We start from the raw sequence: 24,549 nt of genomic DNA, 5'->3' as shown, positions 1-24,549 counted from the left end.
GAGGGGGCTGGAAGGTGGGTTCAGTCACCAGGGGACCTCCACATACCAAGGGGTTCCTTCCAAGGCAGTGATATGGGCCCCATGTCCTTTAGACAGGGTCTAGTCACCACCCTCAGACTCCAGGTCCTTCTGAACCTCAGACAGCCCCCACACCCCTGTCACTCCCAACCCACAACCTTGGGACCCGAGTCCACTGACACCCCACCAACATATACACACTCCTCCACTCCATCTACCGGAACTGGGAGCCCAGGCCTTTAGGTCTATCCCACCCCCTTCCAGGTCGGGGACAGGTCTTCACTTCTACATGTCCACTGGTTTGGGGCATGCAGGGCTCATGAAATCCACCAAATCCACCGCCTGTCAGACTCTGATCCCCCTCCCCCTCCAGTTCTGGGCCAGGAAGAGCTGAGTTGTCCCCATGGACTAAAGAAGAGACAAGGGCTAGATCCAAGGTCTCAGATCCCAGCTTCCCTCCCTCCAGTCCTCTGAAAAAGGTGGTCAAAGCAGTGGAAGGGGTGACCCTGCCAGCCCTGCCCCAATTATCCCACTGGGGGGACCTTCCTCCAGCACTGGGAGAATGCGAAAGGTCCTGGTGTCACCCTCTCACTCTCTCTTTTTCCAAAGTCAATGGTCTGCCGATCACACCCTCCCTCCCATGTCTGCAGCCTCCCAGCAGATTCAGCCCCAGGGGTAAAGGTCAGGGGGCAGGACAATAGGAAAGGCTGGGGCTGAGGTGGCTCTGAGAGGGCAGAGGTGGGCTGACTGTCCACCTCAGGTCTCTCTGAGCAAGAGGGGCTTTGGGTGGGGTAAATCTTTTGCCTTTCAACCTTCTCCCATCTGCTGGGCCCCTAGAGACCCACTCCACACCCTCCTCCCTGGGAGGCAGGAGGAAGGCAGCAGGCTGAGAGGCTGGGAGAACCTTCAGGAAAAGCTGAGCCCAGAGCAGGGCAGGGAAAGAAACCCCAGCCATCCAACAATAACCCCCTGGCGCCTGCTCCCGCCCACCCAGTAGAAACAGCCTTATAGCTGGGCACAAAAAATGCCCAGGTGAGCACCCTGGGCACTCACAGCACCTGAGTGTGTGCAGAGCCCCTCCTTCCCAGAGGAGCCTGAACCCAGGCAGGGGGCAGCGAGGAGAAAAGGTGATCAAGCTGCCAGGACGCTAGGGTTCTCATCAGCACCCCTCTTAGGAAGGAACAGTCCCGGCCCTGGCCCTATCCCCAAGTGAAGGCAGGATAACAAAAGGACTTGGTGGTCCCCTTGTTGGGAGGGGACGCAGTCCTCATTTCCAGAGCAGCCCCAGACCCACAAAAAACAAACTCATTCCCCAGAGAACAAACCAGATTAGGATTAGGGGGAGAGGGATTCTTCCAACCAGAGCAACTTCTCCCTTCCATTCCTGGGGACAGAAGCCTCTAAGTGTCAGGCACCCCAAGTGCCCCTCCCCAAGATATAAGGCTTGGGTTAGGGTGGCAGCCAGGTAGGTGTCTGATGAACTTGCCCCTTTCTGCCACACCCCACTGTCAACACCAAAAAGCACTCCCCTGGCACCCACTCCAGTGACACAGAGGCTGGGGGCAGCAGCTGGCACACAGGATGGGGCTGTCCCTCAAGCTTAGGCAGGAGTGAGATCTGGGGAGGGGGTCCCTCCTCCTCTGAGTAGACAAGCCCCCAGACAAGACCTTTACCCCACCCTCCTGCCTACTGTGAAGCTATTAGATTCCAAGCAAGAAGATATAAATTGGGGGCAAGGGGCTTGGGCTTCATTTCCTCTGGAAGAAGTGGAAGAAGAGATGAAGGAATGTTTCCTGAAAAAAGGAAGCTGAAAGTTCCTCAGCCCTAATACAACAGAAGGAGCACCCAGGGTTACTCGAGGTGGAGGTCCAATTGTCCAGCAAAGACACATGGGCTAGGTGAAAGGTTAGAGATAAGACCCCCGGCATGCCCCCGGGCTCGCATCCCCGAGGAAGAATGGAAGCCCACCGCCCACCCTCACAACAGCAGAGGGAAGAGGCCAGTACGTACAGTGGTTTGAGCCATTCCAAAGCGGAGTCCGGAGCGGGGTGGAGTAGGGACCAGGGGCGGGGAGCCCCTTCTCCGGGAGCAAACAGGCCCGGTTCTGGTTATAAAAATCCACCACTAGGAAGGGGTTAGGGGTGGGGGTGAGCCCCCCGACTTCCACACTCTCGTACATCTTTCCCCGCGAAAGCAAGAGGTCCTGGCGGGGAAGTCCTGAGCGCTGCCCCGCTCACTCAGCCGGTGGCGCCATCGGAGCAGAACAGCTGGGGGCGAGGGGACCCTCGCCCCGACTGGCGACCAGGGCAGGGGGACGCCCCCTGCCCTGAAGTCCCCCACGTCTAAGTCCGCCAGACGCTCCGCCAGTCCGGGTGAAAAGCGGGGAAGTTGCGTGTGCTTGGAAGGGGGGTTCCTCGGCTCTCGCAGAGAACGCCCGGCCGGGCCCTGGGCACTCAGCGGCTTCCCCTCGAGGGGGATCCAGTCTCGAGTCTCATGGTGTCCTAGGCAGAGTCCGGCGGCTCCCCAAGTCCGCAGGCCGGGGGCGGGATCAGCGCAGGGCGGGGGTGGGGGGTGGTCAGCGAGCACTTCCTCCTCCCCGCCGGGGCTCCCAGCTTCTCCCGGGCGAGGACTCCGGGCGGGGGTGGTGACCCCCGCGGCTCCGCCTCCGCCAGGCCCGGGGAAGCCGGCGGCTCGCTCGGTCTCCGGTGGCGCGCGCCGCTGCCCCCCTACCCCAGGCCGGCGCGCCCCCCTCCCCAACCCTGCGCGCCCCCTTCCCCTGAGGGTCCCACCCCCTTCTCTCTGCCCCGCCCCGTCCAGGCGCCGCCCCTGGCTTAACCCATTCCCCGCGGGTCTGGCGGCAGCCAGCGAAACGCTGGGAACCGAGAGGGCGAGACGGCACGTGGACAGGCGAGTGGGGGGAGCCTGAGAAGAGGGAGGAGAAAAGAGAAGGAAGGGCAAAGGCACCAGAGGAGGAGCACGCAGAGTACAGACCGAAGCAGGGTACGGGGAGAGGAGGGGGCTGCGGGCGGAGGGCAGGACGGAAGAGGGGCGGGCGTCTTCCCCCATCCCAGTTCCGGTTCCCAGCCTCCCCCGTGGTTTGGTCAATCCCCGGCCGAGTGAAGCCGCGGCACGGGAGGTGGTGAGGCGGGGAAGAGGGGGGTGGTCCCGGTGTCCTCCCCTTAGCACACACCCCCACCCAGGCCGGACCTCATTTGCTTAATGCAATGCGGCTGAACTCTCGCTGAACTCGCCTGGCGGCGCCTCACCTCCGAGTGACCCACCCACCGCTGCCCGTGACATCACCCGCTCGCCAGCCTGCCCGCGGGGCTCGCCCGCCGGCCCCTAGCCTGACTCGGCCGGGCCAGCTCTGGCAGAGACGCCAAGAGCGGCCGCAGAAAGACTAGGGCTGGGGCGCGTGTGGCCAAGCGTCAGCGCCACGAACGCGGCGTGCCGGGTGTCCTGGGTGTGACATTGTGCAGCTTGAGCTGTGTCGGATTGAGACACCCGGCTTGTGTCATTGTCTGTGACATCATGTGTGACTCGGGCGGCCGGAACCCGACGCGGCAGCGCTGGTGCTGTTGGCACAAACACAGCAGACGGGGCTCTCCTCCCCACGCTCAGCGTGCTTCCGGTGAGCAAAGCCCCGCCCAGGGTGTCTCCCAGCCGAGGAACCAGGATCGGCCCCTGCTGCGCGGTCCAGCCCAGGAGAGATCAAAGGAGGGTCTGGTGCCTCCCAGCTGACCACTTCATCCCGGAAGCCCTGGGGATACCTGTTTCATTGGAAGAAAGGCCTAGCTTGGGTAGGTCCCTAGAAAGAGGGGATACCCCCAGGAAGGGTATCCTACCCTGCTCTCTAAAAGGAAGGAATGGAAATTTACATGCTACCCAAGGATATTCTTCTAGAAGCCAGGTTCTTTACATACGTTGTCATTTAATTCTACAGCAACTCCAAGAGATAAGTTTTACGAATAAACAAAATGAGGTCTCAGCAAGGCTATGTGGGTTGTCCAAGATCACACTACTGACATAAAGGATAGAGCCAGTATTTAAACTTTTTGCTGCCAAATCCCATGTTCCCACCAAGCCAGGCCAATTCAAGAAAAATTGTATTTTCTGAGTGCCTCTTTGTGGATGCCCTGGAGAGCTTGCCCCTGTAGACCTTAAGGAGCAATAGCCATTAAGCAAATAATCACAAATATATGCATATTTAATTGCAAACTGAGATAAGTGGTATTATGACACAAGTATAGTGTGCTCTGCAGCAGAATTAACATAGGTACCTAATTTAGGTTGAACTGAAGTAGGGAAGAATTCAAATAAAGCAGAGACTTAAAGAGTAAGGGCTTAGAAGTTAATTAGGCAAAGAGTAGAAAGGACTGCAGGCCCAGTAAGAAAAGAGCCTGTGCAAAGGTCCTGGGGTTACAGAAATTGGTGAATTCATTCAAAGAACTGACAGAAGATTAGGAAGGATGGAGCATAAAATTCAAGAGGGAAAGGTACACAAGACCGGGCTGGAGAGGTGGGCTAAGGCCCCACCAGGAGGGCCTAAAGGCCTCAATAAGGCTTTTGGATTTAATCCTAAATGCAAGCAGAAGCCATTGAAAAGTTCCAAGCAGAGGAGAGGCAAGATCTGAGTTACAGTGTAAAAAGATCTTTTTAGCAGCTGTGTGAAGAATGAATTATAGGAGGACAAGAGAGACCCGTTAGAAGCCACTGCAGCAGTCAGGGTGGCTTAGCCTATGACACTGGCAGTGCTGATGGACAGAGGAATGTGGATTCACCAGAAAAATTTTTTTTTTTATGAAAACGGTCTCACTGTGTCACCCAGGCTGGAGTGCAGTGGCATAACCACAGCTCACTGTAACCTCAGATTCCTGGGATCAAGCAGTCCTTCCGCCTACCATGTGAGCCACCGTGCCTGGCCTCACCAGGTATTTTAAAGGTAGAATCAATGGGAGGATGGGAATTAAGGTAGCCGAGAGGACTCTCTGATGTGCAGCTTATGCAATAGTGACGTTCCTGAGACTGCAAAGTAGAGAAGGCTACCGGCCTATTGCAGAGGTGGGTGTGGGGCTCTGAAGTAAAGTCAGGGCTACAAATGGAATGCTGGGGTCTGGGGCAGGGATGCAAGTCTTGGCAGTGGACGGGACCGCTGGGGAAGAGGAGAGAGTGGAGTGGTTCCATGCTCTTGGTATCTCTCCTCTCAAATGATGTAGCTCCTGGGCACCAGTTACATGCTAGGCTCTGTGCTCATAGCTTCAAGGTGCTCAGGGACCTGAGACTCTGTCTCTGCCACCAAAGATCTTGTGGTCAGGAAAAGATCTCCCAAATGATTAGAGCTCGTGACAGGAACATTGGAGAAGTAACTTCATGGTAGAGAGACGAGTGTTGTAAAAATAAATAGGTAAATAAGGACCCACAGGCATACTAAGGAGGGAGGGCGAGTGCGGCAAGGAAGGAAGAACATCTGTGAAGGTTTTTGGGAAGAGGTGGCATTCAAGATGTTTCTTGAAGGATGGCTAGGATTTCTGGAGCTAGAGAGAAGCCGGAGAGGCCTGTTCTAAGCAACTGCAAGGTCATGGGGCAGGTCGGAGCAGAACCCAGTGTCCTGGAGCAGTGGGAGAAGAGGAACAAAGGAAGGCTCCAAGCAGCAGCTGGGGGTGGGGAACCTCTGGTAGCAGCTGTCTACAGGCCTGAGGCCCCATCCTGCTCAGCCTTACCCCCATCCAGCTCCTTCTCAAGGCTTAGTAAGCCCTCAGCAGATATGAGTTGAACTGGCCCGTACTTGTGGCAAGCAGGGATCCCTACTGTCCCCAACCCCATCTGGAGGGGATAATAAACAGGAAATCATGAGACCAATGCCGGGCAGACACTGGGTCCCAGTACAAGGTGGCCATCCCCCAAGACAATGCCCAGCTCCACCCCACCCCTCATCATCCTTGTCCTTGCAGGGTACTTGAAGCTAACCAAGGCCCTCACCAGAAAGCAGGTCACCGTGGCCTAAAAGCAACTCACCCAACCAGGGACAGATTAGAAGTCTTGCTTTAAAGAGGAGGAAACAGATTCAGAGAGAGGTTGGGTGACCTGCCTGAGGCTGCACAAGCAAAGCTATCCTTTAAGACTTGTGGAGTGGGTGCTCTTGGTCTGTGAGCTGGCTGAGGTTTCTAGCAACCCAGAACAAATTGGGGAGGGGAGGGCCTCTATTTCTGGCTTAACCAGGGCCGAGTGGCCTCCACTGTACCCGGGGAAACCCAACTCACTGGCTGTGCCCCTACTCCATGAAGGGTGTGGAGGAGGAAGGCACCACCCTGAAATGATTTAGAGAAGGGAACCACTTCCTCTTCCCACAGACACTACCCCCCAAAGGGCAGTCAGGGCCTGCACTGGCACAGCTCCTTTGGCACACATCCCCAGGCATGGGGTGGACACAATGCCTCGGGCCCTGACCCACCCAAGAGGAAGACAGGCTTCCTTCCCAGGGTTCCCTCCCCTCGTCCATGCTGGGATCCTGCCCTGAAAGGGCTTGTGCATTATCCTTGCTGGGAGATAAAAGGTAAGGGGCCCCATTTTCACTTAAAACCCCAAGTAATGATCTGTCGACTGACTCTGCACTTTGGACTACAGGAAAGGCATTGCTAGACAGTACCCCTCCCGGGGGACTTTCCCTCCTATTGTCCAGGGAAAGAGTGGGAAGAAGGGAGAGAGGGAGGATGCACAGACTGCAAAAGGGAGGAAGAGGCAGAGAAGAGGAAGAAGAGAAGGGCACACCCCTCTCCTCTCCTCTCTGCTCAGCCTGCAGGGCTCACCCAGACCCTCAGGTCATTCCCCAGTCGCTAGGCACACACAGCAAATATGTGGACTGGAAATCTGGAGCCACCCTTTTGGGGCTCCCATCCCTGGCTCCTCTATTGATTGCTTCCAACTTCTCCGCCCCCACTCATAAATTGAAAGAAAATAAGAATAAGAACTGAGGCTTCTACACTCTGTTCCTTCAGTGTCTGTCTGAAGATGGGGGGAGGGTGCCCACTGAGCTCTGCAAACTCCCATGGGCTGCAGCGGGCAGATTTGGGGGTGGGGATGGGTGTGAACAGATTGTATCCACAGCTTCCAGGACAGGATGGAGATCTGGCCAGGCCCCTTATCTCTCTTTCCCTCCAGCCTTCAGGATCCAAAACAGAGTGGAGGGGGCGTGGCTTGGGGGGGGCGCCTTTCCTACGCCCCCTACTGGGGGAAGGCAGGAGGTTCTAAGGCAGAGGCAAGGCCTCAGCAATGGGGGAGGCGGTTCAACATTGGCACTAACCCCCACTCCCTATCCGCTCCCCACGCCCTGGAGCACCCCCCACAGTCCCCTCCCAAAGCTGCCTATCTGGATGGTGGAAAACAGCCCAGCTTTGCAATCTTACAGGCCCAATTCCAAGCGGAGGTACCTTAACCTCCCCCAGCACCGTTTCCTGTGTGTAAATGCAGATAATGTCTCTCTCCCAGGATTGTAGGGTTTAAGATTTGTAAAACACAGATTAAAGTCGCTGACACACAGTGGGAGCTCCACAGATGTTAGCATCCCATTCTCTCCAGCTCCCATTTACAAAGGGCCTAGGTCCCAAGACACCATGTCACATGCAAGGCAGGGAGCTAAGTGCATTCCTCGATGATCTTGCCTAATTCGCAGCCCTCTGAGGGGTTCTGTTAGTATCCTTGTTTTACAGATGAGGAAACATGCTCAGAGAGGTTGTCAGCACATAGTAACTGGTACAAAGGTCCAAGTTTTAACTGTGAAGCCTGCCTGCTCCAGAGCCCCCAGTTAGACCCCTTTGCCCGTGGAATTCCCAGCGTGAGCAACAAAAAAGGTAGATTAGCTCTCCCCTCCAGCCTAGAAGAGCCATAAGAAATTGAGACACTTCCCTCCCAAATACAACACAATCTGAACCACTCTGTGTCCTAAGTCACACCCTCTCCCAGCCTCAGCAGGGAACAAGCTGACGCCCCCTCCCCAGCTCCAGATTTGATTCTCCCCAAACACATTCACCTCTCACTCAATGCACATAAGCCATTAATCCCCTTCCCAACAACATATCCAACCTTGACCCCCCTCACCCCTAAAACACACACAACTCTGACCCTCCCTGTAATGCACACAAGAATCCCAAACCTCCACAGTAAACACCAGTCCTCAGAGACCAAGCCCCAGGGGCTGGCCTGGGGGGAGGGGAGAATCCCTATACTATCTCTGGGGCTCCCGCCCTAGCTCCCTGGGAGACTGTAGCAGGACAAATACCCACCCCTCCCCACAGTGACCTGGAGAGGATTTCTGTTGTCCCACAGGCCACTAGGTCTCTGAAGGGCACACCCAGGCCACCTAAGGCACTGCCTCCTTCCCACCCAGGGAGAGGCATGGGGGGCAGGAAAGACCCTACACTTCCCTCTGGCAGGGAATGGGAGGAGGGAGCCTCATCAGTGAGGTTTCCTACAAAAAGGGTGGCAGAGGACCAGAGCATATCATTGCTCCCTGCAGGAACGGATGGCCACTGATTTCTACCTCTCTTAGGAACTGCTTGACCCCCTGGGCCAGCCCCAAGCCAGGGGAGGCTAAGCTGCCTCCATCTCTGAGGCCAGAGAGTTGAGGAGCTCTAGTCACCAGGCACCCCACCCCTGCAAGAGGAGGGAGGCCCGTGGCCACGCGTCTGGTCCCAGAGCAGAGGAAGGTCAGGGAGAAGCTCAGACGCTGGGGGTCCAGATAGGAAGATAAGTTGTTGTTGTTTACTAGGAAGGGGGAGAAGCAAAAAAACCCACAGGCTCACAGAGGGAGGGGGCAGGAAGGGGGCATTGCCTAACCTGGGTGGAGAAAGCCAAAGAAGGCTACACTTGCCTGAAATGTGGGCACCCCACCCTGAGGAGAGAAAGTTACCAGGGTGGGAAGCCCTCCCCACCCACCTCTAAGAAAGAGGAAGAAGCTTGCAACATTCAGGGCAGGGCAAAACATTCGCTCAGTCTGGCACAGGACAGGGCCAGGCCCCGGCCCCCACCTCCAACCCGCTGATGAGTCCAGGCTCCAGGTGGACAGAGTGTCTGGAAGCTCTGTTCCCATCACCCAGGGGAGGACAAGTTGTCCATAGGCACCAGGTTGCAGACCCCCAACTCCTCCTTCCTTAAAAATCCCACTGGCGGGAAGCAGACGCTCTTCCAGCTCCAGTGACCCAAGCCCAGAATATGAATCCCAGTCCCTTCAAATACAGCAAAAATTCCACACAGATACACTCACCCATTCCCAAGTAACCCTGAACCCCAGAGGCCAGCCTCCCCCTATCATGAGCATAGACTAAAAGACCAGACAAGAATCGGGGTCCCCAGACTCTGTCCACCTCAAACTACTACATGAGGTGGAAGGGAGAGAGGGAGGAAACAGATGAAGGTTTGAGAAGGGGTATCAGGGAAACTGAGGCAGCACCTGCCTGCCCCCTGGCCCCAGGGCATAAAGAGTTGGGGGCATAAGGGAGCACAGACATAACGTCCCTGCTCCTGGTGGCTGGTGGGGCCTGGGAGGGAGGGGGCTGTGGAAAAGCCAGAGGAGGCGATCCAGGAAGCAGTGGTGGCGGTGGGCAGCCAGCCAGTGTGGGCAGTGAGGCGCCCTGCCAGGGCCTGCCCCAGGGACAAAGAGACTCCCTGGCTCCGGGGAGAGTGCTGCCCCCACACCGAGAAGGGGGCACTGACCCAGCCCAGCCGAGCGCTCGGGGCAGTGGTGCCAAGCAGTTTGCCAGTGGCCGTGGGAGGGGTGGTGGGTGCCCAGGGCAGGGCGTTCAGTCCCTGCTGGCCAGGAGAGGTGGGACACGTTTCCCAGGTCAGCAGCTGACCAGCCAGCCAGCCAGCCGGCCATGGCCCATTCTGCTGCTTCCACCCCCTCCCACCCCAGGCCAGGGCCTGGCTCTCTCCTCCCCCCAGCCCTGGCCTGGCGCCCAGCTGGGCCCTGGGGGCCAGAGTTACTGTAAGCAGCCTGGCAGGCCCCAGCCCTGGACTCTGCCAGCTGGCCATAGCCACCGCCACCTCCCACTACCTGGCTCGGCCAGCCAGGGAAGGGTACTAAGACCCCTGCCTAGCCAACGGGTGACCCCCATGGCAGAGGGCAGAGGCAGAGGAGAAAACACAGGCCCTGCCAAAACCATGCATGCTTCCAAGGCCAGCGTCCAGGCCAAGCGCCCCCTCCTGAGACACTCTATCAACTAGGCTAGCCTGTGGGCCCCTCCCTATCACCCTCCCGACAAAGGGAAGCCCACCCTAGCACGGCCAGAGGTGGAGCTGGCAGGGAGAGAGAAGGGGGTTCCGGCCAGACTACGTCTGTCAACGTCAAGCCCTCTGAGGCACTAAGTGGGCTGGGGCATGGGGGAGCGCTGCTCTCACCCTTGGTAGAGCTGTCATTTCCACCAAATGTCGAGAGGTTTGTTTACCTGCCTCTGGCCTCTGTGTCCAGTCCTTGGAGCTATTTATAAGGCCCTCAACGGCAGAGCACAGGGGAGGGCTGCAAGGAGCACTGCGGGCCAGAACAGCGTGGTTTCATCTCTCTCTCTGCCTCCCCCAGCATCAAACACAACCACCATGATCAGCCTACACGCTGTGGGGCTTTCATCCTCAAGACCCCCAAATCATGGTCCCCTCAAATGGAGAAGACCTCGCGGCTCACTGTGGCCGCAGTAGAACAGATGTGCCCAGAGCCCAAGCCCTGAGGCCTGCCACCCTCCACGGTCCCCTCCCACCAAGCATCCCCCAACACCCAGAGACTTACTGGCTGGGGATGGTGTGCTATATCCACTAACTGGAAGCTGGTGCTGGAGGGTGGTCAGAGCGCCTGGCGGGGAGAGTCCACCCAGCATTGGCGGGAAGAAGAAGGCGTAGGGGGGCACTGGGTACCCATTGAGGTGCCCGCCCCCAGGTGTCGGGCAGGAGCTGCTGTTGCTGGCCATGCCAAGCAGCCACAGTCAGAAGGGCAGGCAGACAGTCTGGCAGGGGGCTCTGGCGGGCTTCAGGCTGCCCCTCCTCGGGGCATGAGGCCTGGGCCCAGAGGGGGTTTGGGTGGTCAGCCCACCCCCCCTTCTGTCCTGGCGCTGCTGTCCAAGGAGAGCAGGCTAATCTCGGCCTCCTGGAGCCCCCACCCTAGCTGGGGGCCAGGGGGGTTGGGGGACGTCTCAAGAGCTGGTCCTTTGGTCAAGCAGTTCTGTGAGCTGGCACTTTCCCGGGAAGGTCCAGAGCTGGCCTTCAGGGCACCAAAAAGGATGCCACTCCTAGATGGGTCCCGGCTAGGCGGCTGGGGGGGCCATGTCCTGTGATGCTGCAGAAAGAGGAAAGACAGGTGAGTGGGCACTGAGGAGAAGGCACATAGGCATTCCCCGTGGAGCTCCCTAACCTGGGCTGCCGGAGATTTTCCCGTGGCACCCAGCTGAGCAGACAGCTGGCACCATGCCTGGCTGGCAGAGACAACCTGGGAGCAGGGCCCAGACACTGCTGGGGGTGGCAGGATAGTACAGCCAGGCTGGGAAGACAGAGACAGAGCCCAGAACCTTGGAGGGCCTCTCACCCACAGTCCACAGTGCCACCCCAAGGGATCAAGGCAGCAGAAGCAGGCAGCTGGCCCTCCTTCCCCAAGGGGGGGTTACCTGAGGTCAAGATGCAGAGAACGTGTGCTTGGGGGGAGAGGGAGGGGGAGGAAAAGCCGCTTCCCTAAAGCATGGGCACTTCTCAGAAAAATGACTCCTAAGCCAGGGGCCCCTCTTACACCACTTCCCCCCAAAATCCAAGCCCCAGCACCCCAGATGAGTTTGTCCCACAGGCCCTGGGAGGAGCCCCATATACATACACACAAATAGGGAAATGGGAACCAAGAACTCCTAGGTACCCCCTTCAATGCTTAACAGCATGGATGGTCCAATGCTTCACAGCAAGGGCTGGGCAATGTAGGAGGGCAGGGACTGCCCAGGAAGCCTCCTACCCCCAGGCAATAAAGGGGCAAGAGAGATTGCTCTCAAGAGTTCACCCACATACTTCTGTCTTCAGAAGCAAAACACATGGAATGGGGTGGGAAATGAAAGGTCAGATGCCCCTCTCACCAGTGTGTACACAGATCCACACCCTGTTTGAAGAGCTGGGACCAGAGAATATACGTAGGTGATACCATAGAGAGAGACAGCGATGAACCCAGAGATTCCAAGACACAGTGAGACAGGCAGCAATGAAAGCAGAGAGAGGACACAAGAAACAGATCCACAAGACGATATTTCAAATCCATTCTGGGATAGGCTATACATAAATACATATATATGTATTTATATATGAATATATAAATACACACATGAAAGACATAAGAAAAGAGACAGAAAGAAACATGGCCAGTCAAAACCACAACGTGATACCATTTCACACCCACTAGAATGGCTACAATCAAAAAGACAGACAATAACAAGTATTGGCAAGGGTGTAGAGAAATTGAAATCCTCATACATTGCTGGTTGGAATGTAAAATAGTATAGCTGCTTTAGAAAACAGTTTGGCAGTTCCTCAAAAGGTTAAACATAGAGTTAGCATATGACCCAACAATTCCACTCTTGGGTATCTACCCAAAAGATATAACAACGTAAGTCCACAAAAAGACTTGTACGTGAATGTTCATAGCAGCATTATTCATAACAGCGAAAACGTGGAACCAATCTAAATGCCATCAACTGATGAATGGATAAATAAAATGTATATCCATACAATGGAATATTATTCTGCCAAAAAAAAGAATGAAGTACTAATACTACAATATGGATATTCCTTGAAGACATTATGCTAGTCACAAAAAACCATATATGATATGATTCCACTTACATGAAATGCCCAGGATACACAAATCTATAGAGACAGAAAGTAGACTTGTGGTTACGAGGAACTGCGGCGTGGATTTGAGGGAAATGGGAAGTGGCTGTTGATAGGTATAGGGACTCTTTGGGGTGATGAAAATGTTCTAAAATTAACTGTGGTGGTAGTTGCACAACTCTGTGAATATACTAACATCATTTAATTGTATACTTTAATGGGTGAGTTTTATGGTATGTGAACTCCATCTCAATAAAGCTGTTTTTACAAAACAGAAGAAAAGAAACAAGGCCACAGAGACCCAAAGTAAGAACTGTCCCTTTCCAACACCCTTCATACCCCAGCCCCCGCCCCAAGCTCAGGACATACCAGGTCCCAAGCTCCAAGTCCCAGACTCCAGGCTCAAACTTGGAGTCTAGGGGACATGCACATGGCCAGCATTTGGCTGAGGACCAGGCCTGTGATAGGGCAGTTCCTGCCAAGGCCACTGTGGAAGAGGCCAGGACTTCTGCGCGTAGCTGGGCCAGCCAGCCAGCCTGTGTTGAACTGAGGGAGAGAGGGAAGGAGGAGAGGAGGGGACAGGTACTGGCTAGGGAGGGGGCAGTTACACCAGGAGTAAAATCTGGACCTTGTTAATGAAGATGATTTTTACTGTTACTCATTATGACAACCATAGGGCCTCTCTCCTCACTCCAGAATGAGGTGCCCTCTTCCCTCCTCAGGCCCCTGCCAATTCCCTCCTAGGCTGAGAGGGCTGATGTCAGAGGAACAGGGGCTCCACCTACCGGACCACACCCTTGTGGGGCCCCACACAATAGGAACTTGAGCTGGGGGAGCTAGGCAAGGGAAGGAGGGGCTGGTTGAACCTCATCAGTGCCTACAATTGGACCCTCACACACAAATACCCACCACACACTTGGAGAAACTCATGCACGCAGGTCTATAGAAAACATCTGGGTGGGCAAGAGCACGCTTGCAGCCCCAGCCTGGGTGTGTGTGGGCACGCATATAAGGAGAGGGAACCTAGAGATACCATCTCTCCACACCTGGGCTCCATCACACAGTGAACCCAGTTCAGAACTTGTGTGCACGGGCCTCGGTACACAGCTCCCCAAAGACACACAACCACAGCCCCACAATTTCCCAAACTGCCCATTCCCTGATCCTTACACAGCCAGGATGGTCCCTGAATGTGCTTCTTCTGCCAGAAGACACTCTGAGACCCTCCTTGTGGGCCCAGCCTGTGTACAGCACCCTCCACAACACACACCAGGGTCCACAAACACTCAAGTGGATTCATATCCACATGACGGGAGGCCCAGGAGGCAGCTGACCCAAAGCAAAGCCTCCTGAACCAAGGCTGAGGCCCAGAAAGCCATTTGTTCCAGACCCCAGGCATCCTGACCCAGCTTTTGGAGGGTGAGGGATGGGTTCATTCAGTCCAGCCAGACCTTATAGAACCCACCCTTGCCCCCAGAGAAGAGACAGAATTAATGCCTTAACTCTGCCCCTGAGGAGTTTGAAACTGGACCAACCTTCAACTTCTCCAAAGATCCTCCCACCAGACCGCCCCCCCCAACCCCACCCCCGACCAGCCACAGGTCCACATCCAGGGAGAAGCTGGAAGGCCTCCCCAACCCCTGTCAGAGCCTCCAATATGCCTAACCCAGTTCAACACTGGCCTGCAAACATCAGTGCAAAGTTACGCAGCTCCCTGGGAAGGGCCTTGAGCTGCAGGAGGGGGTAAAGGTCACAGAAATGGGCCAACGGCCAGGCAGACCAGGAAACAGGCATGGGCAAAGGCAGGGATGACGAGGGTGCAGACAAAAGAGCACAGGTCCTGCCTCAGAAGGTTCTCCAGGAGCCATGACCCTCAGGGAGACACCTGGGCCCCAGTCCCCTGCACCCAGTCAGAGAATCGAAACCAGTACCAAAGAGAGGGAAAACAAACTACCCACATCCAACCTCCACCCTATGCCAACCACCTCCACTGCCCACGGGTACCCTCCCCTGAGAGAGACAGAGAGAACCACAGGCCCACACTGCCGATATACTGAGCACAGCCTAAGCACAGCAGAAGAAAGGGTGGGGGGCTAGGATGCCTGCAGGCAGCCATGTGCCCCTGCTCGCTGGGGCCTTTTTCATCCCTAGAAGGTGTCAGCATCCCTTCCCCAGCGTCAGGAGTCTCTAACTGCCCACTCATTATACCCCAGAGTCACACACCTAGAGAAAAAAGTGAGAGCTGCCTGGACCACAGAGATGGTAGAAGGAACCCGAGGTCTGAAGGGTCAAATCTCAGCTCTGCCACTCTGGCTGACCTTACACAAGTCACTTAACCTCTCTAAGCATCTGTTTACCCGCCTGTGCGCTGCCTACCTCAACAACTGGTTGTGTGATTTAAGAGAGGAAGTCCTGGAAAGCACCTAGCCCAGAGCCTCCCATCCCCCCCAGCCTCTCACCACCCTGGTGCCCCCTCGGAACCTGGCCTGCCTTCCTTTGCCTGTCCCCGACCAGGGCTAGCAGCTAGGAGGAAGAATTACCCATTTTCCAGGGTCTGCTTCCCCCTATACTGAGGAGAGGGATGTGGACAGAGGGATATTAGGGGTGTGGGTGGAAGCCTGACCACAACCCTTTCCCAAATTCCCTTCTTTCATTTCACAAACCAAAAAAGGAAACCTTTGAATTTGGGGAGGGGAGAAGGGGAAGAGAAATAGACCATTTCCTCCCCTATTCTCAGAGGAGAAGAGCCAGGGGTCCCCAGACCCAGCAGGCCCAGCCTCCCTTCTTCGTTCACTCTCCCCTCTCTGCTCCCCGGCTCCCCTGCAACAGTGGTTCCCAAGGAATAGAAGTCAGGCAGTCCCAGAGGGGCTGAGAGAAGGAGACAAGGATTGGGGAGCTTAAAAGAAGGGGAGACGGGGTTTCCTAAGCATTCTAGACAGTTAATGAATCATATGCAAATGATACCCAGAGCTCAAGCTCAACTTGGGCAGAAGGGACTCCAGCCCTGGCAGAAACAAAGACCTGGCCGCTTTGGACCCCCTACTCTGCCGGGAGCTGGCCAAGCAGGGCAGGACAGGGCAGATTTCAAACCAGAACAGTGGGCTGGAACTATTTATAAACTTTCCAGGAAAACATTCCCATACACACAAAGCCACAACCTCTCTCCTCCTCCCTGCTCCTCAGTTCTGCAGACAGGGGTTGGGGAGCAGTGATGACCACTACTCTCTTTTCTAGGGGCCCCCCTCTGGTCAAGGCTCTCACGCCTCTCCTCCCTGGCTAGCCCACAGCCCTGCCACTCTGGTTCTCTGTTTCACGTCTATTCACCAGGGTCTGAGCTGCAGGAAGCCAGGCAAGCCCAGCCTCATTTTGAAAGAGATCTGGGGGAGGCTGGGATGTTTGGAGGGCACCTCTTCCCCACCGGCCCCACAGAATCCCAAGCCTGCCGTGCTATAGCTGGATCTGGTGTGAAAACCTGCCCCAGAATGTGCAGGCCATAGCACGTCCTCATGGGAGTGAGGGGAAGGCAGAGGCCCAGCACCTGCCTTCTGGGTGCTACCACTGCCCCCTGCCTCAAGACACCTCATCCCAGAACAAATCCAACATCTCCCCAACTTGTACCCCACCCAGCCCAACGTTCTGCCCCAACTACACAGAGCTGCCTGACCCCCACGTGCCACAATCTCAGCAGTGACTGAATACCAAGCTGACAGGCGACTGAACAACGCAAGCTTAGGACAGGCCAAGTTCTAGAAGGAAGAAATGGGAGTCTCTGCTGGGCAGGGTAGTGCTCCCAACTCCTCCATTCCCAGAGACCCTACCCCAGAGCCCCCTGGGGGACATGCTAGGGACCTCTGAAGTCCAGGGTGGCTGAGGGATCCACCCAGAACCAGAGCCAAAGCCTCCCACCAGATCTTCCTTCCAAATAGAGAGTAGGTGAAAGGGCAGGGGGCAGCCCAGGCCTCTAGGAGTGGGACCAACCCACAGGGAAGGAAGAAAACAGGAAGAGGAAGAGAAGAGCCTGCTGAGGCCACAGCCAGACCACAGGAGTGTGTGGATCATACAAAGGCAGCTCTGTCTGGGTAGGGGACCAAAGGGGCACAGACAAAAGGGGAGCCCCCCCAGCTTGGAAACCCCCATCCTCACATCCAGCCTGGCACGGGGTTTTCCCCACCTTCATCTTGGCAGCTGCCCACCTCACCACTACCTCCCCCTACTCCACCATGCAGGAAGCATGACTCTCACAATGAGGGGGACAGCTCACAGAGAACAGGCAGCGCAGGGGCAGGGAGGGAGGCTAGAGCAATCCCCCACCCATCCCCTTGGCTCAGCCCCAACCCTGAGATGCCATATTCTGAATCGAATTCGGGGGTGGGGGGTGATGGGGGCAAACTGTCAGCAGGACTAGATACCACCAGCCCCCTCCTAGCATCCCGTCCTGGGGACCCAAGCTGCAGGGAAACCAATACACTCCCCTACTCCTGCCTCAGGATATCCTTTTGGCTCTGACCCCAGACCAGGCCTGAGTCACACTGTGCCCTGCCCCAGAACCACCCCCCCCCCCCAACTCCTCAACCCCTTCAGAAACTTCCTACTCCACAGTCGGGGCTAAAACCAAGGGGACTCTCTTCCCCCTATACCCCCAGCTGAACAAGGAAGCCCACAAGGGGGTGGGGAGAGTAGGTCACAGAACCCCATGGCCTTCCCCTTAAAGAATAGAGCCTGTGGGATCAGGGGAAAGCTGGCGCAGGCTGTGTGCACAGGGAAAAGGGTGGTCTGCAGAGCCACCACCTCCTGAGCCCCCAAAACACACACACCCTGGTGCCCTGCCCAGAGTCCCTCTACACCCCAGCCTGGATCCCAAGAAGCCATCGAAACTCCCTGGGGAAGGTGGTTTCCATCAGAACACAGGACAGGGGCAGGCTCCAAAACTGTGAAAGCCGATGGGGAGTACCAGCATCTTCATGAGGCAGAGGGACCAAGCTAAAGGGGACCAGGGCTGCAAAATCAGTCAGACTAACACAGACAGCCACAGTCAGGCACAGCCAGACGTGGTCACAGTCTCCCTAACACTCAGTCTGAGTAGGTGGTGGTGACTCCTTCCCACAGACAGAAGTCAGGGGGGGTCCTGGGGAATCTGGAGCATCAGAGACCACACACAGCCTGAAAGGGCCCCCCAGCCAGGTCCCCAAGTACCCACCCCAGCTTCATGGGGAGGGGTAGCTCCCTCCCCACAAGAGCCAGGGGTAGTGCCCACGGCGGCCATCACCATGGCAACCAATAACAAACATCCCAGGAACCACAGTGGGACAGGAAGTAACAGCCACGTGACAGGAAGACATTTTTTTCTTAGCGTTGGGGAGGTGATGAAGATTGTTCGCAGCCCCTGGGGCGTCAGCTGTCCCCAAGTTTCCCCCACATGGAGCTGGAGGGAAGGGGGATCATAGGAGGGTGGCTACCCCCAAGCCCCGTGTGCACGGTGGGGGTGGATCACAGGACTGACAGGGCCCTCCCTCCCCGCCTGCCACTCACGGTTTCCCCCCCTCAGCCCCCCTCCTCCCCACTTCCTGCCGTGACTGGAGATCAGAGAACTCCCCACCGCAGCTTCCCCTTCTCAAGTCTCGATTCCTGGGCTGAAGGTTTCGCTGTGGGGCGAGGGACAGAGGGAAGGCGGGCTGAGGACCTGCGGTAGGACCCAGGGGACAAGAGGCTCCAGGGGGAGGGCCAGGAGGAAGCCACTCCAAGGTAGGTGTGTACACACAGGCACACAGCAAGTGGGTCACGGTGACACTGCCCCACAGGGGCGCAGTGACACAAGGAGACAGCCTGAACTCAGGCAACTCTGGGGGAGAGGGAGCAGAGCCAGACGATCCAGACCTGGCACACCCTACTCCAGACCTGTCCTGAGCCTCCAGGTTCATCTCAGGTGTCTGTTGGCCTCCAGGCAGGCAAGGTCCCAACTGTGCCCAGCCCCTACCGCCTCTCCTCTGCTTTCTGTGCTGAGGAATCCCCCTCACTGCTCCAAGGTGCCCGCCCAGACGAGGGCACCTTGGCTGGAGGTGGGAGAATGGAACCTCCCTCCACCCCCCTCCCCTTCTCTGCAGATGTCCCGGACTATATTTAGCCTAAACCGGGCGGCCAGCCAGACCCAGACTCCCCACTGGCCTGGAGCTGAGCTCCCAGTTTTTATGCAATTAAAACATTAACAGAGAACCACCCCCATCCACACAACCCCCACACCCCCCAGCCCTGCCAGGGCTGCAGAGCTCTGAAAACTTGAAGGAGGGCAGCCCAGCTCTGCAGCCAATGATGGGGGTGGGAGCCATTGCACAGGACAGGGGCATCATCCATGAGATCAGGTTGACACTTGAGTTGGGGGGAGGCTTTCCTTGTTCCGGCCGGAAGGGAAAGGCATATCCAGTTCAGAGGTGGGAGGGGTTGCCTGGCTGCAGAAATTACACCTGTCATTTTGCAGCCCCCTCCCTGGCCAGCTCCAGTTACAGGGCTGGGGTTGGCAACAGGTGCTGGCCAGCCTGGCAGCAGCCTAATCCCCCCACCCGCTCCCCAGGCTGACAGTGGTGCCTGGAGGTCCAGCAGGGGCCCTTCGGGGCAGGATGTTAAGTAGAAGGAGGTAATCACTGCCTGGAGGGGTGAGCAGCCCATGGCCCTTCTGTAAGAGCTGGCCCCTGGGCCATTTGATGTGTGCTGGAGGGTCTGGGGAAGCCAGAAAAAACTTAGTTCCATAGCACCTATTTCATTTCCCCATGATGCCAGGCAGGCAGGCTAGAGTGTGGGAGGTCTGTCTGCCTGCCTCTTCCTCCTCCTCCTCTCCAAATTCCAGGAACAGGCAAGGGAGGCTCCAGTTGCGGGGAGAGAGGGAGAGCAAGCAGGCGGTCCCAGCTGGGGGGGAAGGAAGGGGGAAGGACTGGAGCGGGAGGCAAGATCCAGACGAAGCAACAGACACCCACACCCGAGACACCCACACCCAAGCCAGACTGGGGACAGACACACCGACGCTGACACATTCTCACACTCTGGACCAGGTCCCCGCATGCCGCCCACTCTGCGGGAACACCCGGACACCCTCAGCCAATCCTGCCAATTTCCAGAACACTCCCTGGACACACACGGAGATTCAGGCTCTGCCCCCCACCCTGCATCCCCCCCACAAACCGTGTGGGCTCCAGACAGCAGCCGGAGGGGTGGAGAGGGGAGCAGAGGGAGGAAACACAGCAGGCGTCAGAGAGAATGTGCAGCCAAAGCCCTGAGAGCTGGGGGTATCAGTTGCCACACTCCTTTCCCAAAACCCAATAAGTCAAGACAACCCTGGTCCTCTTGCCAGGGTCCCTGCCAGCTTCCCACACTCCCAAAACCACCACCACCAGACGGGTGTGGGGTGCTGAGCAAGTGAAGATTACCCATTTATTCGTCGCAGGGATAGGATTACCTTCCCCAGATGCCCATCACCCCAGATCCTAGGCAGCGCTCCCAAACAGACCCCATAGAGGCACAAACACACCCACCCCTCAGCCCAGCCTAGGTCCTGCCCTGGTCACGCTTCCCAGAGAACGGGGAACTGGGCATTGAGGTTCGTATTTTGGGGCAGGCCCCACCCTCACATCACACAGTTCTGAGGACCATCCCACATAAGACCCTAGAGTCTAAGCAAGGAGTAGCCTAGAGGGAAAGCTCCCAGAGGGCAGAACCAGCTTTGGAGACTAAATGATTTAGGGGAAGGGGAACTCATCATTAACTGGGGCCTGGATCAGTGTGCCCAAAACAGACCTGAAGGGCCATTCAGACAATGCCCTCTCCCCACACTAGACAGGGTGACAGGAACCATGTCATGGCATGTGTAGGTGATTGTGCCCAGTGGGGGTGGCACAGGGCAATCAGGATGGGCTGCCCACAGCGAGCTTCCTGCCAGGCTGCGGCAAGTTTGGAAGTAGGAAGGGGACTAAAGATGACATGTGTCCCAGGGTAGGAGCAGGGACATTTAGGGTCAGACTGGAGGGAGAGAGATTTAGAGGCTGTATAGGAGGAGGTGGCCAGGATTAAGCCCTTCCAAGCCCAGGGTCTTCTCAGAACAGCATCTATACCACTGTCATCAGCCTGGTAGTGAAACCCCTGCAGTGACCACCTCATGCATACTCACTCACACCCTCAAAATCCCTGCAAATCCAGGATCCTCAGCTCCCAAGCGCCTACTTGAGTCTGACCCTACTGACCTCTCTGTTTCAGGACACCACATGGCCCAGACTCCCAGGCAGTGCTGATGTCCTAGCCCCTCCCAGTGCACTATCTTTCAGAGCCACAAACTCCCTGACTCCACAACCACCACCCCTTCATCCTCCAGGAGGATGAACCACACATCCAACTCCAAATACGTTTCTCTTGTTCCTTACCCCAGACTCATCTCCTCCACCCTGCCAGGGGAAGCCCCAAGACTCCAAGCCACCCCCACTCCAACCTGGGGCTTCCCCGGCCCAACCTCCCCATCAAGCCTTGAAGGAGAATTTGGGGCCTGAACCCCAGTTTCTTATCAAGAAAGGGGATGTCCTTACTGAACCACTTCCCCCCAAATAATCTTGCCCTATGAAGACTGCAGCCAGGGAAGAGGATAAGAAACATCTCTGAATCTCCTAGCTAGAAAACTGGGGGCGGGGTGGGGAGGGGGCACGGGGAGCAGAAGTAAGGGTTAGGGTAAGCAGCAGGGGTAGGGAGTGGGGAGTGTTTTCAGGAACAATCCCCTCAGAGATTATATACATGCACACTTGTGCACACAGCCAGCAGGTAGAAGGCAACCTGGCTACAGAAAAGGGAGCCAGCCCAGGCAGGGCATATCCTTCCACGCCAACACATTGGGCATCCTATCCAAGATAGGATGGAGGGTGAAGAAACATCTCCAAGGCTGAGGGGCTTTTTTATCTGATTTCCATATGAGTTGGTCCCCACCCCCGGCTTAGCACACTGGGGGTCTGTCCTCCTTCCCACAGAGCAGCCTGACAATAGTGCAATGCCCAGAAAAGAGGATAGGAGACCTAGCCAAGCTGATTTCCCAGCCCCCCCACACACACATCTGGCTAGCAGCTTCCAAGCCTCGTGGGTGGCACCAGGTCCCAGACACCCTCAGCAAGGCCAGTCTATTCTGTCCTTCCCATCACGCCCAAAAGCTTCCATACCCAAAAGCTTCCATACCCGATGGTAGCACAAGACTCAGGGAATCCCCCCTCCACAGACACACACTGCATTGGTTTCCGCACCCAATTCTGACGGCTCCCCTCACTCCACAGGGGACACCAGCTGAGAGGGCCCCGCCCCCCAGCCGGCTCCCTCTGGTGGGGGTGGGCCCCCTGGCTGATTCTCCCCAAACCACAGGGCGGCTCAGATAACAGGAGGGAAAGAGGGAGGGGGCTAGTCCGTTGGGCATCCGATCTCTCCCCAAACAGGTTTGAAAGTCTTTTTGTTTTGCTTGTTTTTGAAGAGAAAAGAGAGAGCAGGAGTTCCCAGCGGCGGTTCTGCAACAGCTCGAGGGCAGGGGACACGCGCGGCAGACGTCCCCAGATGCCTCAAGGCTGCGCGCGAAGACACGGCGCAGGCAGACGCACAGACGGGGCTCCCCCACCCTGGACTCAGCGGCGGCGGGGTGGGAAGCCCAGGAAACCCTGGGTTCCCGTCGGAACCCGCCCGACACCCGGGCCCCTCCTGCAGCTCCTATCAGGCGCAGGGCATGGGGACCCAATGCCTGCGGGAGCCAGGGGCTCCCCAAAATTCCCGGAGAGAGGTTACCTCGCAGTGGGGGACGCAACCCGTTGGGGTTGCCCGCGGGCACGGCGTCTGCCCTAACCTGGCGCCTTGGTACCAGTCGGCATCAGGCGTGCGGAGTCCCCGGAGAGGAGCCGTCCGGGGGGCCGCGGCTTAGGGGCGCGGGGCGACGGCAGCGGCCATGGCGAGTCACGTGCGGAGGCTGAAACTTTACCCGGAGCCCCAGACTGGGGGGGCGGAGGGTACGGAGCAGGGGTGGGGGAAGGCCCTTTCCCTCAGGCCCGCCCTTGCCCGCCCACTGACCAATCATCAGTCAGGGGCGGGTCCACCGGATCACGCCCGGCCCCCCCGCCTTGATAGACCCAGGGAAGGGCGAGTCTTAAAGGAGCCGCTCCTAGCTGAAGGCTGGACCGTGGGAATCTGGAGAATCCCTCCCTCAAGCCCAGAACTGGAGATGCAGAGCGAGGAGGGAATGAAGTTCTGCGGAAAGAATAGAAACAGGGCTCGGTGGAGAAAGGACCGCAGTGTCTGGTACCCTACACTCCTTTCCTCCCAACCACACACATCCACACGGGAGTTCACGCATCATACCCCCCCCCACACACACCTAAACCCCGGAAGAGAGGAGGCAGCGTAATATGGAAGTGAACGCAGTGACTCTGACCCTAGCTGTCAAGCCCCTATCTCCCATAATTATAATCCTCCTCCAGGGACCAGTTGGAACTGAGAGTTGTGTGACCTTGAGCAAGTCACCTCCCTTCTCTGGATTTAATTTTCTCATCTGCAAAAAAGGAGTACAGGAGTAGATCTCCTGCACGTACACCTCTTTTCCCAAACACCTCTGCAGCTTCAGTGGTCAGAGGGGCTCTGGCCTAACCCAACCCCTCAAGGCCTCTTAAAGTACACTTCCCCCTAAAGGGCAGAGGCTTTGGGATCTTCCAGTAGGGGCGCCCTCGGTGCTAGAAGACTCCAGACTCAAGCTTCTCCCTCCTGGCCAAGTCTGAAGGAGCCAGGAAAGCTCTCATTCATGTTCCAGCTGGCCAGGATCTGAATCACTCTCCATCTGCAGAGACCCTACTCCCCAACACAGTGTTGAGCCCCCTCCCAGCCTGCTGCCCTGTTTAGGAGGATCATATCCCCATCGCTAGCAGTTCACGGGGGTGGGAAGGAGAATCACTAGGGAACACACCCCCTCCCCCGTTCCCAGGCAGAGAAGTGGCCACAAGTGCCCCCACAGGACTTCCCACTGGAAGGGGAAGTGCCACACTTCCAGGTTTCCACCCCCCTGAGGTGACTCTCAGCCTGACACGGTGGCAGAACTCTCAGACCCACTGGTCCGGTCAGATGGGCCCCGCTTTACAGACCAGGAACTAGAGTCCAAGAGTGGGCAAGGGGTTTTGTCCATGGTCATACCAGTTGCAGAGTCGGGTCTAGAATTTAGCTATCTGGTTGTCTCTGGTGTTAGCCCCCCAACCTTGGTAAGGTAGGACAAACCAGGTCGGCAGGACGCTCTGCCTAGAGGTCTGGTAGAGGGGGAAATTGCTCCAGCAGGTCGGGGCAGCGCTTCCCCGGGCCCCTTCCCGCCCGCTGAGCCAGAGTTGTGTCCTGCTCCCGTCTGGATTTCCGTCCGTCCGCCGGTGCGAACCGCCCGCCCAACCTCTCCCGCCCTGTCCTGTCCAGATCCATCCGCAAACATGCGCTCAGCCGGCTGGAATGCGCCAATGGCTCCCAGATGTGGACACAGACGCTTAACCCCTTCCCCCCCAACCCCGCCCCCACAAGGGCCTTCCAGCCTGAGCCCTGCCAACAGCAGGGAGCTCCGCCCAGATGAGGAACCAGTCTAGGAGGGGGTCAGGGCCAGCCCACCCCCAGCGCCCACAGGCACCTCCTGACCTAGATGCTACCAGTCTTTCTTCCAGCTGAAGCTAG

General features: G+C 57.2%; 2 protein-coding genes and 1 long non-coding RNA gene across 10 annotated transcripts in view; 2 read left to right on the top strand and 1 right to left on the bottom strand.

Moving 5' to 3' along the window:
- The window catches only part of RARA (retinoic acid receptor alpha), a 34,235-nt gene extending 11,362 nt beyond the window's left edge, over positions 1-22,873 (bottom strand). The window contains exons 1-2 of one of the 8 annotated variants that reach the window (XM_045526427.1): positions 22,645-22,873; positions 10,793-11,335 (exon numbers count right to left, since the gene is read on the bottom strand). In XM_045526427.1, the coding sequence (XP_045382383.1) occupies positions 10,793-10,970 (178 nt within the window). In that variant the 5' untranslated portion in view covers positions 10,971-11,335; positions 22,645-22,873. The other 7 variants (XM_045526429.1, XM_045526432.1, XM_045526428.1 and 4 more) reach the window with 7 other exon arrangements.
- LOC123620867 lies at positions 2,843-4,015 on the top strand. The gene is made up of 2 exons (XR_006728975.1): positions 2,843-3,018; positions 3,219-4,015. It is a non-coding gene; the product is annotated as an uncharacterized LOC123620867 (long non-coding RNA).
- Positions 15,118-23,065, top strand: LOC123621178. The gene is made up of 4 exons (XM_045527013.1): positions 15,118-15,136; positions 17,440-17,534; positions 18,692-18,799; positions 22,340-23,065. The coding sequence occupies exons 1-4, from the start codon at positions 15,118-15,120 to the stop codon at positions 22,775-22,777; spliced, it is 660 nt and encodes a 219-aa protein (XP_045382969.1). The 3' UTR covers positions 22,778-23,065.
- Positions 23,066-24,549: the final 1,484 nt, after the last annotated feature.

The sequence above is a fragment of the Lemur catta genome, chromosome 15 (assembly GCF_020740605.2).
Source record: "Lemur catta isolate mLemCat1 chromosome 15, mLemCat1.pri, whole genome shotgun sequence".
Classification (NCBI taxonomy): domain Eukaryota; kingdom Metazoa; phylum Chordata; class Mammalia; order Primates; family Lemuridae; genus Lemur; species Lemur catta.
Note: the sequence above shows the minus strand (reverse complement) of the source record. Positions and strands in the feature narration are given on the sequence as shown.

Bases quoted from the DNA above. Each gene is read 5' to 3' on its own strand.
- LOC123621178 (XM_045527013.1), top strand. The intron at 17,535-18,691 runs GTAGGTCACAGA...GCCTGAACTCAG, and splicing joins CCCACAAGGGGGTGGGGAGA to GCAACTCTGGGGGAGAGGGA. The intron at 18,800-22,339 runs GCAGGCAAGGTC...TTGTTTTTGAAG, and splicing joins AGGTGTCTGTTGGCCTCCAG to AGAAAAGAGAGAGCAGGAGT.